The sequence below is a fragment of the Oncorhynchus kisutch genome, linkage group LG15 (assembly GCF_002021735.2).
Source record: "Oncorhynchus kisutch isolate 150728-3 linkage group LG15, Okis_V2, whole genome shotgun sequence".
In the NCBI taxonomy this organism is placed as follows: Eukaryota; Metazoa; Chordata; class Actinopteri; order Salmoniformes; family Salmonidae; genus Oncorhynchus; species Oncorhynchus kisutch.
Window position 1 is genome coordinate 9,325,310 of NC_034188.2, and position 17,876 is coordinate 9,343,185.

The window sequence follows — 17,876 nt, forward strand, 5'->3', positions numbered from 1 at the left end:
TCCCCCTCTTTTCTCCTCCTCTTTCTCCTCCCCTCTTTCCCCCTCTTTCTCCTTTTCCCCCTCCTCTTTTCAGTGTGAAACGTTTTAGATCGTAGCACATTTTAATGTGGGATCATTAATGTATGCTGATTGTTGATTACAGGCTTATGTTTGTCACAAGCATTCATGCTATAAAACTAGACTTAATTATTGATTTATTTTCTTTACTTATTTTGCCCTGTGATTACTTAATTGATAGTAATTTAATTCGATGATGTACATAAAAAACAAGATATTTGCTACAGGGTAAAAACCTGCTGATTTCCTCTTGCTCTCCATCTCCTGAGGTTTGTGTGTGTGTGTGTGTCTGTGTGTGTCTGTCTGTCTGTGTGTGTGTGTGTGTGTGTGTGTGTCTCTGTGTCTGTGTGTGTGTGTGTGTGTGTGTGTGTGCGTGTGTGTGTGTGTGTGTGTGTGTGTGTCTGTGCCACCAGGCACTAGCCACCAGGCCCTCAGTTCACTGTAGCCACCAGGCCTTCAGTTCACTGTAGCCACCAGGCCTTCAGTTCACTGTAGCCACCAGGCATCTGTATTAGAGGAAGCTTGTCAACTTAAACACGGAGGTTGTTTGTGTTAAAGCGTACAGGATGTGACCTTAAATATTCAGGGAATGTAGTCCTCTTGTGACATGTGACTATGTCCAATTATACTGTAATCATATATATATATTACCATACCTTTGTGACCCACGAATTTGATGTATTGTAAAATAAAGTAAAATTATGGACTCTTTTTTTGATATAAACAATATGTAGAATCCTTTAATTTACCAAAAAAGGGTTGTCTTTCCGGCTCTATGTAGAAGGTGCAGACGATAAGGAGAGGTTTGGTACCGCCTAAGGCGGGGTTTGGTACCGCCTAAGGAGGGGTTTGGTACTGCCTAAGGAGGGGTTTGGTACCGCCTAAGGAGGGGTTTGGTACCGCCTAAGGAGGGGTTTGGTACCATGATTTACCGCATAAAGCCAATATCTGCCTATTTCCTGAGGGGGTGGACTTGTTCTCATTGCTGTTCTTTCTCCTTTGAGCCCATTGAAAGGGAACTTTTGTCATCGGGCACTGGGTAATCATATGTATGTTTGTAAAAGCAGGTAATACGGCCTTCAACGGACACGCTTCAGCCCTGTGTTGTTCGTTCTGAACTCGGCACTGTTGTCTGGAAACAACCTAGGAGCGTCTCTGAGGATCGTAGCATTTTGGGGGTGGGGGGGGGGGGGTGGAGATACTCTCAGAATCTCTCAGTCAACATGGAGCGCTGTGTGTTTACAACGTGATATTACAGTTCTAGTATATTACAGGCTTATGGGGAATTCCGTTGTGGCCCTCTGAAGATTCCCAGGATCGCACGTACATAAAGACGAAATCGCTTTGGAAAAAAGCATCTGCTAAATGGCACATTTTATTCTATTCTATTGTATTATGTGTTCCACAATATACTACTTAACATGATTCATATTGAGGAAGGACTCTGTGTTTTCAGTGTAATAAAGGTGGAAGGACTGTGTTTTCAGTATAATCAAGGTGGAAGGACTGTGTTTTCAGTGTAATCAAGGTGGAAGGACTGTGTTTTCAGTGTAATCAAGGTGGAAGGACTGTGTTTTCAGTATAATCAAGGTGGAAGGACTGTGTTTTCAGTGTAATAAAGGTGGAAGGATTGTGTTTTCAGTGTAATCAAGGTGGAAGGACTGTGTTTTCAGTATAATCAAGGTGGAAGGACTGTGTTTTCAGTATAATCAAGGTGGAAGGACTGTGTTTTCAGTATAATCAAGGTGGAAGGGACTGTGTTTTCAGTATAATCAAGGTGGAAGGACTGTGTTTTCAGTACGTTTTCTGTCTGCAAGGAGGGGTTTTTGTTTCACAGTTCTGTAAATAAGAAAATAATCATTTTTATTTTTCATTCTTTTACAGGTCCTCCTGTAAACGTAACGTGCAACATTTTTATTAACAGTTTTGGGTCCATCGCTGAAACAACAATGGTGAGTCCAAATGGGTTTACCTTTTCAATGTAAAAACCCTTCAACATAAAGTACATTTCTTTCTGTTGATATGGATATTTTGAAGTTAACGTGAGGATACACTGAATCATTTTTATTTTCAACAGTATTTTGACTTGCATAACTATGCCTCCAAGATTGTGATTTAATTTAAATAACGATGGCCTTAATATGCAGTGTGTCCAACGGTTTCCTTCTGGAATTACAAGCAGTGCCTCCTCGACCTGAATATTTAGAATAATATTTATCTGCCTCATCGAACTTAATCTCTATTCAAAACTCAGTTCAGATGGGCTTCATATCTACTGTTCAGATGTCTTCAAGGGGTCATCATTCAAACTCATCTTTGGAAAGAATACATATCTATTAGGTATTATAAAATAATCAGTTGTTTGTCGATTATTTATCAAGATAGTAGATCAAGAGGTCTAGGATATCTATAAAAAGACAATGAGGTGAAATATATGTTGTTTGAAGGACAGTATATCAACATGTAGATGGAATGACAGTAGACCAACATGGAGACAGAAGGACATGGAGACCAACATGGAGACAGAAGGACAGTAGACCAACATGGAGACAGAAGGACATGGAGACAGAAGGACAGTAGACCAACATGGAGACAGAAGGACAGTAGACCAACATGGAGACAGAAGGACATGGAGACAGAAGGACAGTAGACCAACATGGAGACAGAAGGGCAGTAGACCAACATGGAGACAGAAGGACAGTAGACCAACATGGAGACAGAAGGACAGTAGACCAACATGGAGACAGAAGGACAGTAAGACCAACATGGAGACAGAAGGACAGTAGACCAACATGGAGACAGAAGGACAGTAAGACCAACATGGAGACAGAAGGACAGTAGACCAACATGGAGACAGAAGGACAGTAGACCAACATGGAGACAGAAGGACAGTAAGACCAACATGGAGACAGAAGGACAGTAGACCAACATGGAGACAGAAGGACAGTAGACCAACATGGAGACAGAAGGACAGTAGACCAACATGGAGACAGAAGGACAGTAGACCAACATGGAGACAGAAGGACAGTAGACCAACATGGAGACAGAAGAAGGACAGTAGACCAACATGGAGACAGAACGACAGTAGACCAACATGGAGACAGAAGGACAGTAGACCAACATGGAGACAGAAGGACAGTAGACCAACATGGAGACAGAAGGACAGTAGACCAACATGGAGACAGAAGGACAGTAGACCAACATGGAAACAGAAGGACAGTAGACCAACATGGTGACAGAAGGACAGTAGACCAACATGGAGACAGAAGGACATGGAGACAGAAGGACAGTAGACCAACATGGAGACAGAAGGACAGTAGACCAACATGGAGACAGAAGGACAGTAGACCAACATGGAGACAGAAGGACAGTAGACCAACATGGAGACAGAAGGACATGGAGGCAGAAGGACAGTAAGACCAACATGGAGACAGAAGGACAGTAAGACCAACATGGAGACAGAAGCACAGTAGACCAACATGGAGACAGAAGGGCAGTAGACCAACATGGAGACAGAAGGACAGTAGACCAACATGGAGACAGAAGGACATGGAGACAGAAGGACAGTAGACCAACATGGAGACAGAAGGACATGGAGACAGAAGGACAGTAGCTCAACATGGAGACAGAAGGACATGGAGACAGAAGGACAGTAGACCAACATGGAGACAGAAGAACATGGAGACAGAAGGACAGTAAGACCAACATGGAGACAGAAGGACAGTAAGACCAACATGGAGACAGAAGGACAGTAAGACCAACATGGAGACAGAAGGACAGTAGACCAACATGGAGACAGAAGGACAGTAGACCAACATGGAGACAGAAGGACAGTAGACCAACATGGAGACAGAAGGACATGGAGACAGAAGGACAGTAGACCAACATGGAGACAGAAGGACATGGAGACAGAAGGACAGTAGACCAACATGGAGACAGAAGGACAGTAGACCAACATGGAGACAGAAGGACATGGAGACAGAAGGACAGTAGACCAACATGGAGACAGAAGGACATGGAGACAGAAGGACAGTAGACCAACATGGAGACAGAAGGGCAGTAGACCAACATGGAGACAGAAGGACAGTAGACCAACATGGAGACAGAAGGACATGGAGACAGAAGGACAGTAGACCAACATGGAGACAGAAGGACATGGAGACAGAAGGACAGTAGATCAACATGGAGACAGATAGTAGAGTTGTGATATAGGGTGCTAGTTTTGTCCTATATTTCTATTGTATTTATTTTTAATCCCAATCCTCGTCCCCGCAGGAGGCCTTTTGCCTTTTGGTAGGCCATCATTGTAAATAAGAATTTGCTCTTAATTTACTTGCCTAGTTAGATAACTGTTAAATTATTGTTTTTATAAAAATAAGATCATAGAAACAGACCCAACCCACTGGGTACTGATGTCAATTCAACGTTGATTCAACCAGTCTGTACCCAGTAAATAACAGGTATCAGATCAATGTGTCCTCTGATGGAAATCCCTGTCTGTACAGTCAAATACAGTCAAGGACTGACTTGCAGTTATAGAAACAATAGGTTGACTCTCTATGTATCTGGAGGCACTCATTTACATAGTATGGAATTCAAACAGGCCCTGATGACAGATCCTTCCTACCTCATTGTCATCATTTAATTTCTCCAACCATAATGTCAACATATTTAAGGGTCTCAGAGAGCTCAGAGCAGGACAAATAAAGCATGGGATGGGTTTGGAGGGGCTGGGATGGGATGGGATGAGTTTGGAGGGGCTGGGATGGGATGGGTTTGGAGGGGCTGGGATGGGATGGGATGGGTTTGGAGGGGCTGGGATGGGATGGGATGGGTTTGGAGGGGCTGGGATGGGATGGGATGGGTTTGGAGGGGCTGGGATGGGATGGGATGGGTTTGGAGGGGCTGGGATAGGATGGGATGGGTTTGGAGGGGCTGGGATGGGATGGGTTTGGAGGGGCTGGGATGGGATGGGATGGGTTTGGAGGGGCTGGGATGGGATGGGATGGGTTTGGAGGGGCTGGGATGGGATGGGTTTGGAGGGGCTGGATGGGATGGGATGGGTTTGGAGGGGCTGGGATTGGATGGGCTAGGATGGAATGGGTTGAGATGGGATGGGATGTGCGAGGATGGGATGGGCTGGGATGAACTGGGTTGAGATGGGATGGGCTGGGATGGCCCAGGCCTTAGTGTCTAGTCTCCATGCCAAGTCTCCTTGGGGGAGACGTATCAGTAGAGTTAGTAGAGCAAGCAACTAAAACTGCTGCAGACTGCACAACCTCCTCACGCAGAACAAATGTTCCACTCTTTTTCTCCCTCTACGCTCAGTGGAATTGATCCGGATGCCTTTCCTCCAAGTCCTAGTCTCTCTCTCTCTCTCTCTCTCTCTCTCTCTCTCTCTCTCTCTCTCTCTCTCCCTCTCTCTATCTCTCTCTCCCCTAGTCTCTCTCTCTCTCTCTCTCTCCCTCTCCCTCTCTCTCTCTCCCTCTTTCTGTCTCTCTCTCTCTCTCTCTCTCTCTCTCTCTCTCTCTCTCTCTCTCTCACTCTCCCTCTCTCTCTCTTTCTCTTTCTCTTTCTCTCTGTCTCTCTCTCTCTCTCTCCCTCTCTCTCTCTCTCTTTCTCTCTCTCTTTCTGTCTGTCTCTCTCTTTCTCTTTCTCTCTCTCTCTCTCTCTCTCTCTCTCTCTCTCTCCCTCTCTCTGTCTCTCTCTCCCCCTGTCTGTCTGTCTGTCTGTATGTCTCTCTGTCTGTCTCTCTCTCTCTCTTTCTGTCTGTCTGTCTCTCTCTTTCTCTCTCTCTCTTTCTGTCTGTCTCTCTCTTTCTCTCTCTCTCGCTCTCTCTCTCTCGCTGTCTCTCTGTCTTTCTCTCTCTATGTCTGTCTCTCTCTTTTTGTCTCTCTCTGTCTGAATGCTATTTGAGAAAGAAATGGAATAAGGGATGTGGGGAGGTGAAACTAAAGAGAATGCCATCAATAAATCTTTAGTGTTCATAGGGCTGGTGAGAACAATGTTTCGTGTAATGATCCGACTGAGTCTTAGTCGCAGGTGGCACCATTTTCTCTACATAGGGTGGGCTCTGGTCAAAAGTAGTGTACTATGTAGGGTATAGGGTGGACTCTGGTCAAAAGTAGTGCACTATGTAGGGTATAGGGTGGACTCTGGTCAAACATAGTGTACTGTGTAGGGTATAGGGTGGACTCTGGTCAAAAGTAGTGTACTATGTAGGGTATAGGGTGGACTCTGGTCAAAAATAGTGTACTGTGTAGGGTATAGGGTGGACTCTGGTCAAAAATAGTGTACTGTGTAGGGTATAGGGTGGACTCTGGTCAAAAGTAGTGTACTATGTAGGGTATAGGGTACCATTTGGGATGCATGCTGGCTCCTGGTCCACAAAAGGAACCTGAGGTCCTCTGTGGTCTACCACCATCTAATTGTTTACCCGGCTTTAAAGCTACAACACCCAGGGGAAAAGCCAGAGGCTATTTAATTAGCTCTGCTAGCCTGAGTCCCAAATGACAGGCTATTCTTTGACCATGGCTCAGGGGCTTTGTACAAAAGTAGTGCACTATGTAGGGAATAGGATGCGATTTGAGACTCATTCCTAGCCTGCTGCTCTTTCATTCTCTTTCTTCCGGAGGCTAGAGAGTGAACGCATAAATCCCAAAGTCCTGATGTTTGTTTGTTACAGGCAGTTGTTGGAGATGGTTGGGTGTTGCTCCATGCAGACCTAAGTCACATTAGACTACATAGCAAAAAAAATCTTTAAAAAAAATCAAATATGTCACAGTCAGGACTCAGAGAAGGAGTATATTTGGCTTTCGGGTAAAATTGTATTATGGATTGGGTGCTATGCTGTTGCCGTAAATCTGTTAGCTAAGAGAAATCACACCCAACATGTCTGAGAGAGTGAGTTCACCCATGGCTTCTGCTGCTGCTGCTGATGATGATGGAGGAATGTGTGAGACAACTCTATGCTTTCTAATCCAACAGTATACTCTATGGTTCATAATCAGACTGTTGTAGCAGAGGTTGGGTTAGAGCCAGACTGGGACCTGCAGTGTTGTGTTGTTGGCTCCTGACCTGATCTTCTTTTCTCGTGTAGGAGACCCGTGTTTGAAACCAGTTGGTCACACTATGTTAAAACTTTCAGTCACTTCTCGTGAAAAACAGAAGATGTTTTGCCATAATGTGAAATTACCTAACTGCCCTGGGAGATAATTGTATGACAGCCTCCACTCTTATATTGTATCCTTTGTTGGGGGAATATTTTCATATTCCACCTGTGTGTTAAGAATCTAGATTACTGCTATTTTAAATAATGAAAAGGTCTATGAAGACCTCATTCTGTAATCACAGACAGACTAGACCTAATTTTGTGATCATAGTCAGACTAGACCTCATTCTGTAATCATAGTCAGACTAGACCTCATTCTGTAATCATAGTCAGACTAGACCTCATTCTGTAATCATAGTCGGACTAGACCTCATTCTGTAATCATAGTCAGACTTAACCTCATTCTGTAATCATAGTCAGACTAGACCTAATTTTGTGATCATAGTCAGACTTAACCTCATTCTGTAATCATAGTCAGACTAGACCTCATTCTGTAATCATAGTCAGACTTAACCTCATTCTGTAATCATAGTCAGACTAGACCTCATTCTGTAATCATAGTCAGACTTAACCTCATTCTGTAATCATAGTCAGACTAGACCTCATTCTGTAATCATAGTCAGACTAGACCTCATTCTGTAATCATAGTCAGACTAGACCTCATTCTGTAATCATAGTCAGACTTAACCTCATTCTGTAATCATAGTCAGACTTAACCTCATTCTGTAATCATAGTCAGACTAGACCTCATTCTGTAATCATAGTCAGACTTAACCTCATTCTGTAATCATAGTCAGACTTAACCTCATTCTGTAATCATAGTCAGACTTAACCTCATTCTGTAATCATATTCAGACTTAACCTCATTCTGTAATCATAGTCAGACTTAACCTCATTCTGTAATCATAGTCAGACTAGACCTCATTCTGTAATCATAGTCAGACTAGACCTCATTCTGTAATCATAGTCAGACTAGACCTCATTCTGTAATCATAGTCAGACTAGACCTCATTCTGTAATCATAGTCAGACTTAACCTCATTCTGTAATCATAGTCAGACTAGACCTCATTCTGTAATCATAGTCAGACTTAACCTCATTCTGTAATCATAGTCAGACTAGACCTCATTCTGTAATCATAGTCAGACTAGACCTCATTCTGTAATCATAGTCAGACTAGACCTCATTCTGTAATCATAGTCAGACTTAACCTCATTCTGTAATCATAGTCAGACTTAACCTCATTCTGTAATCATAGTCAGACTAGACCTCATTCTGTAATCATAGTCAGACTTAACCTCATTCTGTAATCATAGTCAGACTTAACCTCATTCTGTAATCATAGTCAGACTTAACCTCATTCTGTAATCATAGTCAGACTTAACCTCATTCTGTAATCATAGTCAGACTTAACCTCATTCTGTAATCATAGTCAGACTAGACCTCATTCTGTAATCATAGTCAGACTAGACCTCATTCTGTAATCATAGTCAGACTAGACCTCATGCTGTAATCATAGTCAGACTAGACCTCATTCTGTAATCATAGTCAGACTAGACCTCATTCTGTAATCATAGTCAGACTAGACCTCATTCTGTAATCATAGTCAGACTAGACCTCATTCTGTAATCATAGTCAGACTTAACCTCATTCTGTAATCATAGTCAGACTAGACCTCATTCTGTAATCATAGTCAGACTAGACCTCATTCTGTAATCATAGTCAGACTAAACCTCATTCTGTAATCATAGTCGGACTAGACCTCATTCTGTAATCATAGTCAGACTAGACCTCATTCTGTAATCATAGTCAGACTTAACCTCATTCTGTAATCATAGTCAGACTAGACCTCATTCTGTAATCATAGTCAGACTAGACCTCATTCTGTAATCATAGTCAGACTTAACCTCATTCTGTAATCATAGTCAGACTAGACCTCATTCTGTAATCATAGTCAGACTTAACCTCATTCTGTAATCATAGTCAGACTAGACCTCATTCTGTAATCATAGTCAGACTTAACCTCATTCTGTAATCATAGTCAGACTAGACCTCATTCTGTAATCATAGTCGGACTAGACCTCATTCTGTAATCATAGTCAGACTTAACCTCATTCTGTAATCATAGTCAGACTAGACCTAATTTTGTGATCATAGTCAGACTTAACCTCATTCTGTAATCATAGTCAGACTAGACCTCATTCTGTAATCATAGTCAGACTAGACCTCATTCTGTAATCATAGTCAGACTAGACCTCATTCTGTAATCATAGTCAGACTTAACCTCATTCTGTAATCATAGTCAGACTTAACCTCATTCTGTAATCATAGTCAGACTAGACCTCATTCTGTAATCATAGTCGGACTTAACCTCATTCTGTAATCATAGTCAGACTTAACCTCATTCTGTAATCATAGTCAGACTTAACCTCATTCTGTAATCATATTCAGACTTAACCTCATTCTGTAATCATAGTCAGACTTAACCTCATTCTGTAATCATAGTCAGACTAGACCTCATTCTGTAATCATAGTCAGACTAGACCTCATTCTGTAATCATAGTCAGACTAGACCTCATTCTGTAATCATAGTCAGACTAGACCTCATTCTGTAATCATAGTCAGACTTAACCTCATTCTGTAATCATAGTCAGACTAGACCTCATTCTGTAATCATAGTCAGACTTAACCTCATTCTGTAATCATAGTCAGACTAGACCTCATTCTGTAATCATAGTCAGACTAGACCTCATTCTGTAATCATAGTCAGACTAGACCTCATTCTGTAATCATAGTCAGACTTAACCTCATTCTGTAATCATAGTCAGACTTAACCTCATTCTGTAATCATAGTCAGACTAGACCTCATTCTGTAATCATAGTCAGACTTAACCTCATTCTGTAATCATAGTCAGACTTAACCTCATTCTGTAATCATAGTCAGACTTAACCTCATTCTGTAATCATAGTCAGACTTAACCTCATTCTGTAATCATAGTCAGACTAGACCTCATTCTGTAATCATAGTCAGACTAGACCTCATTCTGTAATCATAGTCAGACTAGACCTCATGCTGTAATCATAGTCAGACTAGACCTCATTCTGTAATCATAGTCAGACTAGACCTCATTCTGTAATCATAGTCAGACTAGACCTCATTCTGTAATCATAGTCAGACTAGACCTCATTCTGTAATCATAGTCAGACTTAACCTCATTCTGTAATCATAGTCAGACTAGACCTCATTCTGTAATCATAGTCAGACTAGACCTCATTCTGTAATCATAGTCAGACTAAACCTCATTCTGTAATCATAGTCGGACTAGACCTCATTCTGTAATCATAGTCAGACTAGACCTCATTCTGTAATCATAGTCAGACTTAACCTCATTCTGTAATCATAGTCAGACTAGACCTCATTCTGTAATCATAGTCAGACTAGACCTCATTCTGTAATCATAGTCAGACTTAACCTCATTCTGTAATCATAGTCAGACTAGACCTCATTCTGTAATCATAGTCAGACTTAACCTCATTCTGTAATCATAGTCAGACTAGACCTCATTCTGTAATCATAGTCAGACTTAACCTCATTCTGTAATCATAGTCAGACTAGACCTCATTCTGTAATCATAGTCATTGTTCCGTAAAAACTCATTTTATTTTCCAACAAAATTCCCATAATAACAAAACAGGTGTATCTGTGTGTTGTGAGATCATTTCTAGAAAACATATTTCTAATGTTGTGGCTGATTGCCATTGGAAAGGTCACCTGCTGTCATACCTCGCTACGTTACAGCCTCGTCTCTAGAATAATTGACAATTACGGTGGACTGTCGTGGCTAAAGGCCACAGCTCTATTGAAGGGCTATATGTGTTTTCTAAAGGACACCATGAACCACCAGGACCGTTATTTAGCTCCGAGCTTAAGAATGCTGCTACTGTTCAGACAGGCTTGATTTGCATAAACAATATACACATGGAAAGTCCAATAACGTCTAATATAGAATCTTTAGTTTAACTAAGCTTTATTCAATACAAATGCATAGGTTTTTCTTTTAGGTCGAAAGAATTGGAAACCAAATCAAATCTTATTTGTCACATACACGTACGTGGTTAGCAGATGTTAATGCGAGTGTAGCGAAATGCTTGTGCTTCTAGTTTCGACAATGCAGTAATAACCGACAAATAATCTAACCGAACAATTCCACAACTACTACCTTATACACACAAGTGTAAAGGGATGAAGAATATGCACATCAAAATATATGAATGAGTGATGGTACAGAACGGTATAGGCAAGATGCAGTAGATGGTACAGTATATACATATGAGATGAGTAATGTAGGGTATGTAAACATTATATTAAGTGGCATTGTTTAAAGGGGCTAGTGATACATGTATTACATAAAGATGGCAAGATGCAGTAGATGGTATAGAGTACAGTATATACATATGAGATGAGTTATGTAGGGTATGTAAACATTATATTAAGTGGCATTGTTTAAAGTGGCTAGTGATACATGTATTACATAAAGATGGCAAGATGCAGTAGATGGTATAGAGTACAGTATATACATATGAGATGAGTTATGTAGGGTATGTAAACATTATATTAAGTGGCATTGTTTAAAGGGGCTAGTGATACATTTTTCCATCATTTTTTGAATTATTAAAGTGGCTGGAGTTGAGTCAGTATGTTGGCAGCAGCCACTGTTAGTGGTGGTCGCAATTGTAAATGAGAACTTGTTCTCAACTTGCCTACCTGGTTAAATAAAGGTGTTCTCAACTAGCCTACCTGGTTAAATAAAGGTGAAATAAAAATAAATAAATAAACAGTCTGATGGCCTTGAAATCCCCATGTCAATCCTTTAACCCAGAAATCAATTATTAAATTAAACAAACAAGCAAACCAGCCAATCAATCAATCAAACCTCCCCCTGAGTCCTGGCTATACAATGCACTGACACACCTAGGTCTTTCTCTGACAATCTGATGCACTGATTGACATTTAACTGTTCTCTCCCCAGGACTACAGAGTGAATATCTTCCTGAGGCAGCAATGGAACGACCCCAGGCTGGCCTATAGTGAATACCCCGATGACTCTCTCGACCTGGACCCGTCTATGTTGGACTCTATCTGGAAACCTGATTTGTTCTTCGCCAACGAAAAAGGCGCCAATTTCCATGAGGTTACGACTGACAACAAACTACTAAGGATTTCAAAAAATGGGAACGTATTGTATAGTATTCGGTATGCTATTATTTTCTTGTTGTACCTTCCTCTTTTCTTCTTAGTTTCTCAGAATGTCTATCCGGTGCTAGACTTCTATCCGGTGCTAGACCTCTATCCGGTGCTAGACCTATAGCTGACAGATGAATGTCTATCTGGTGCTAGACCTCTATCCGGTGCTAGACCTATAGCTGACAGATGAATGTCTATCCGGTGCTAGACCTCTATCCGGTGCTAGACCTATTGCTGACAGATGATTGTCTATCCGGTGCTAGACCTATAGCTGACAGATGAATGTCTATCTGGTGCTAGACCTCTATCCGGTGCTAGACCTATAGCTGACAGATGAATGTCTATCCGGTGCTAGACCTCTATCCGGTGCTAGACCTATTGCTGACAGATGATTGTCTATCCGGTGCTAGACCTATAGCTGACAGATGAATGTCTATCCGGTGCTAGACCTATAGCTGACAGATGAATGTCTGGTGCTAGACCTATAGCTGACAGATGCATGTCTATCCGGTGCTAGACCTATAGCTGACAGATGAATGTCTGGTGCTAGACCTATAGCTGACAGATGAATGTCTGGTGCTAGACCTATAGCTGACAGATGAATGTCTATCCGGTGCTAGACCTATAGCTGACAGATGAATGTCTATCCGGTGTTACACCTATAGCTGACAGATGAATGTCTATCCGGTGCTAGACCTATAGCTGACAGATGAATGTCTATCCGGTGCTACACCTATAGCTGACAGATGAATGTCTATCCGGTGCTAGACCTATAGCTGACAGATGAATGTATATCCGGTGCTAGACCTATAGCTGACAGATGATTGTCTATCAGGTGCTAGACCTATAGCTGACAGATGAATGTCTATCCGGTGCTAGACCTATAGCTGACAGATGAATGTCTATCCGGTACTAGACCTATAGCTGACAGATGAATGTCTATCCGGTGCTAGACCTATAGCTGACAGATGAATGTCTATCCGGTGCTAGACCTATAGCTGACAGATGAATGTCTATCAGGTGCTAGACCTATAGCTGACAGATGAATGTCTATCCGGTGCTAGACCTATAGCTGACAGATGAATGTCTATCCGGTACTAGACCTATAGCTGACAGATGAATGTCTATCCGGTGCTAGACCTATAGCTGACAGATGAATGTCTATCCGGTGCTAGACCTATAGCTGACAGATTAATGTCTGGTGCTAGACCTATAGCTGACAGATGATTGTCTATCCGGTGCTAGACCTATAGCTGACAGATGAATGGCTGGTGCTAGACCTATAGCTGACAGATGAATGTCTGGTGCTAGACCTATGGCTGACAGATGAATGTCTGGTGCTAGACCTATAGCTGAAAGATGAATGTCTATCCGGTGCTAGACCTATAGCTGACAGATGAATGTCTATCCTGTGCTAGACCTATAGCTGACAGATGAATGTCTATCTGGTGCTAGACCTATAGCTGACAGATGAATGTCTATCCGGTGCTAGACCTATAGCTGACAGATTAATGTCTGGTGCTAGACCTATAGCTGACAGATGATTGTCTATCCGGTGCTAGACCTATAGCTGACAGATGAATGTCTATCCGGTGCTAGACCTATAGCTGACAGATGAATGTCTGGTGCTAGACCTATAGCTGAAAGATGAATGTCTATCCGGTGCTAGACCTATAGCTGACAGATGAATGTCTATCCGGTGTTACACCTATAGCTGACAGATGAATGTCTATCCGGTGCTAGACCTATAGCTGACAGATGAATGTCTATCAGGTGCTAGACCTATAGCTGACAGATTAATGTCTGGTGCTAGACCTATAGCTGAAAGATGAATGTCTATCCGGTGCTAGACCTATAGCTGACAGATGAATGTCTATCCGGTGCTAGACCTATAGCTGACAGATGAATGTCTATCCGGTGTTACACCTATAGCTGACAGATGAATGTCTATCCGGTGCTAGACCTATAGCTGACAGATGAATGTCTATCCGGTGCTAGACCTATAGCTGACAGATGAATGTCTATCCGGTGCTAGACCTATAGCTGACAGATGAATGTATATCCGGTGCTAGACCTATAGCTGACAGATGATTGTCTATTAGGTGCTAGACCTATAGCTGACAGATGAATGTCTATCCGGTACTAGACCTATAGCTGACAGATGAATGTCTATCCGGTGCTAGACCTATAGCTGACAGATGAATGTCTATCCGGTGCTAGACCTATAGCTGACAGATTAATGTCTGGTGCTAGACCTATAGCTGACAGATGATTGTCTATCCGGTGCTAGACCTATAGCTGACAGATGAATGGCTGGTGCTAGACCTATAGCTGACAGATGAATGTCTGGTGCTAGACCTATGGCTGACAGATGAATGTCTGGTGCTAGACCTATAGCTGAAAGATGAATGTCTATCCGGTGCTAGACCTATAGCTGACAGATGAATGTCTATCCGGTGCTAGACCTATAGCTGACAGATGAATGTCTATCTGGTGCTAGACCTATAGCTGACAGATGAATGTCTATCCGGTGCTAGACCTATAGCTGACAGATTAATGTCTGGTGCTAGACCTATAGCTGACAGATGATTGTCTATCCGGTGCTAGACCTATAGCTGACAGATGAATGTCTATCCGGTGCTAGACCTATAGCTGACAGATGAATGTCTGGTGCTAGACCTATAGCTGAAAGATGAATGTCTATCTGGTGCTAGACCTATAGCTGACAGATGAATGTCTATCCGGTGCTAGACCTATAGCTGACAGATGAATGTCTATCCGGTGCTAGACCTATAGCTGACAGATGAATGTCTATCTGGTGCTAGGCCTATGGCTGACAGATGAATGTCTGGTGCTAGACCTATAGCTGACAGATGAATGTCTATCAGGTGCTAGACCTATAGCTGACAGATGAATGTCTATCTGGTGCTAGGCCTATAGCTGACAGATAAATGTCTATCCGGTGCTAGACATATAGCTGACAGATGAATGTCTGGTGCTAGACCTATAGCTGACAGATGAATGTCTATCCGGTGCTAGACCTATAGCTGACAGATGAATGTCTGGTGCTAGACCTATAGCTGACAGATGAATGTCTATCCGGTGCTAGACCTATAGCTGACAGATGAATGTCTATCCGGTGCTAGACCTATAGCTGACAGATGAATGTCTGGTGCTAGACCTATGGCTGACAGATTCATGTCTGTCCGGTGCTAGACCTATAGCTGACAGATGAATGTCTATCCGGTGCTAGACCTATAGCTGAAAGATGAATGTCTATCCGGTGCTAGACCTATAGCTGACAGATGAATGTCTATCCGGTGCTAGACCTATAGCTGACAGATGAATGTCTATCCGGTGCTAGACCTATAGCTGACAGATGAATGTCTATCCGGTGCTAGACCTATAGCTGACAGATGAATGTCTGGTGCTAGACCTATGGCTGACAGATTAATGTCTGGTGCTAGACCTATAGCTGACAGATGAATGTCTGGTGCTAGACCTATGGCTGACAGATTCATGTCTGTCCGGTGCTAGACCTATAGCTGACAGATGAATGTCTATCCGGTGCTAGACCTATAGCTGAAAGATGAATGTCTATCCGGTGCTAGACCTATAGCTGACAGATGAATGTCTATCCGGTGCTAGACCTATAGCTGACAGATGAATGTCTATCCGGTGCTAGACCTATAGCTGACAGATGAATGTCTATCCGGTGCATGGCCTATGGCTGACAGATTATATTGCTTACGGTGGAAACAAAACAGATATTAACATCCACATAACAACAAAAGTGATCGACTTTAAATGCAAGCATTTTTGCAATGTATTTGATCTGTTATCAAGCCTAGTATTCAACCCTTGGACAGACAGAGAGGAATTGGATCCTTATAAACAGCCATGGGAAGGCAATGAGAAGAGGCCTTCTCGTATCTTACCTTGACACCATCAAATGAACCCATTAGATCTCTTTGAGCTCACCTGACCCCTCGTTAAAGAGAACCTGCCTCAGTGTATTTGATCTCACCTGACCCCGCGTTAAAGAGAACCTGCCTCAGTGTCTTTGATTCTCACCTGACCCCTCGTTAAAGGGAACCTGCCTCAATGTCTTTGATTCTCACCTGACCCCACGTTAAAGAGAACCTGCCTCAGTGTCTTTGATTCCCACCTGACCCCTCGTTAAAGAGAACCTGCCTCAGTGTCTTTGATTCTCACCTGACCCCACGTTAAATAGAACCTGCCTCAGTGTCTTTGATTCTCACCTGACCCCTCGTTAAAGAGAACCTGCCTCAGTGTCTTTGATTCTCACCTGACCCCTCGTTAAAGAGAACCTGCCTCAGTGTCTTTGATTCTCACCTGACCCCTCGTTAAAGAGAACCTGCCTCAGTGTCTTTGATTCTCACCTGACCCCTCGTTAAAGAGAACCTGCCTCAGTGTATTTGATCCTACCTGCCTCAGTGTCTTTGATTCTCACCTGACCCCTCGTTAAAGAGAACCTGCCTCAGTGTCTTTGATTCTCACCTGACCCCTCGTTAAAGAGAACCTGCCTCAGTGTATTTGATTCTCACCTGACCCCTCGTTAAAGAGAACCTGCCTCAGTGTATTTGATCCTACCTGCCTCAGTGTCTTTGATTCTCACCTGACCCCTCGTTAAAGAGAACCTGCCTCAGTGTATTTGATCCTACCTGCCTCAGTGTCTTTGATTCTCACCTGACCCCTCGTTAAAGAGAACCTGCCTCAGTGTCTTTGATTCTCACCTGACCCCTCGTTAAAGAGAACCTGCCTCAGTGTCTTTGATTCTCACCTGACCCCTCGTTAAAGAGAACCTGCCTCAGTGTATTTGATCCTACCTGCCTCAGTGTCTTTGATTCTCACCTGACCCCTCGTTAAAGAGAAACTGCCTCAGTGTCTTTTCTGATTGAAAAAAAAGAATCCTTATAAATAACATTTGTCGTGTAACGGTGATGATGTCACACTGCGGTATAAGTAAACTATGAATGCAATGCAACCAATAGACCTGCTCCTCTCCTACCTACATGTATCTCAAGATATAAGTAACAGCAGTCGTCTAGGTTGAAGCATGAATGGCTGCCTCTTCTATAGATGTTTTTCTATACTCGCGGTATGAACAATAGCATGGAGATGCAGCCAGTCTGTTTGGGGATGAGGTTCACGTGCACGGCAAGCAGGAAGGTGTTTGGGGATGAGGTTCACGTGCACGGCAAGCAGGAAGGTGTTTGGGGATGAGGTTCACGTGCACGGCAAGCAGGAAGGTGTTTGGGGATGAGGTTCACGTGCCCGGCAAGCAGGAAGGTGTTTGGGGATGAGGTTCACGTGCCCGGCAAGCAGGAAGGTGTTTGGGGATGAGGTTCACATGCACGGCAAGCAGGAAGGTGTTTGGGGATGAGGTTCACGTGCACGGCAAGCAGGAAGGTGTTTGGGGATGAGGTTCACGTGCCCGGCA

The 17,876-nt window shown here is 42.8% G+C and overlaps 1 protein-coding gene across 1 annotated transcript in view; it reads left to right on the top strand.

Moving 5' to 3' along the window:
• The window catches only part of LOC109878039 (glycine receptor subunit alphaZ1-like), a 90,985-nt gene that overhangs the window by 37,325 nt on the left and 35,784 nt on the right, over positions 1–17,876 (top strand). The window contains exons 5-6 of the mRNA XM_031789593.1: positions 1,942–2,009; positions 12,198–12,421. Coding sequence (XP_031645453.1) covers positions 1,942–2,009; positions 12,198–12,421 — 292 coding nt within the window. The remainder of the gene's footprint in view (positions 1–1,941; positions 2,010–12,197; positions 12,422–17,876) is intronic.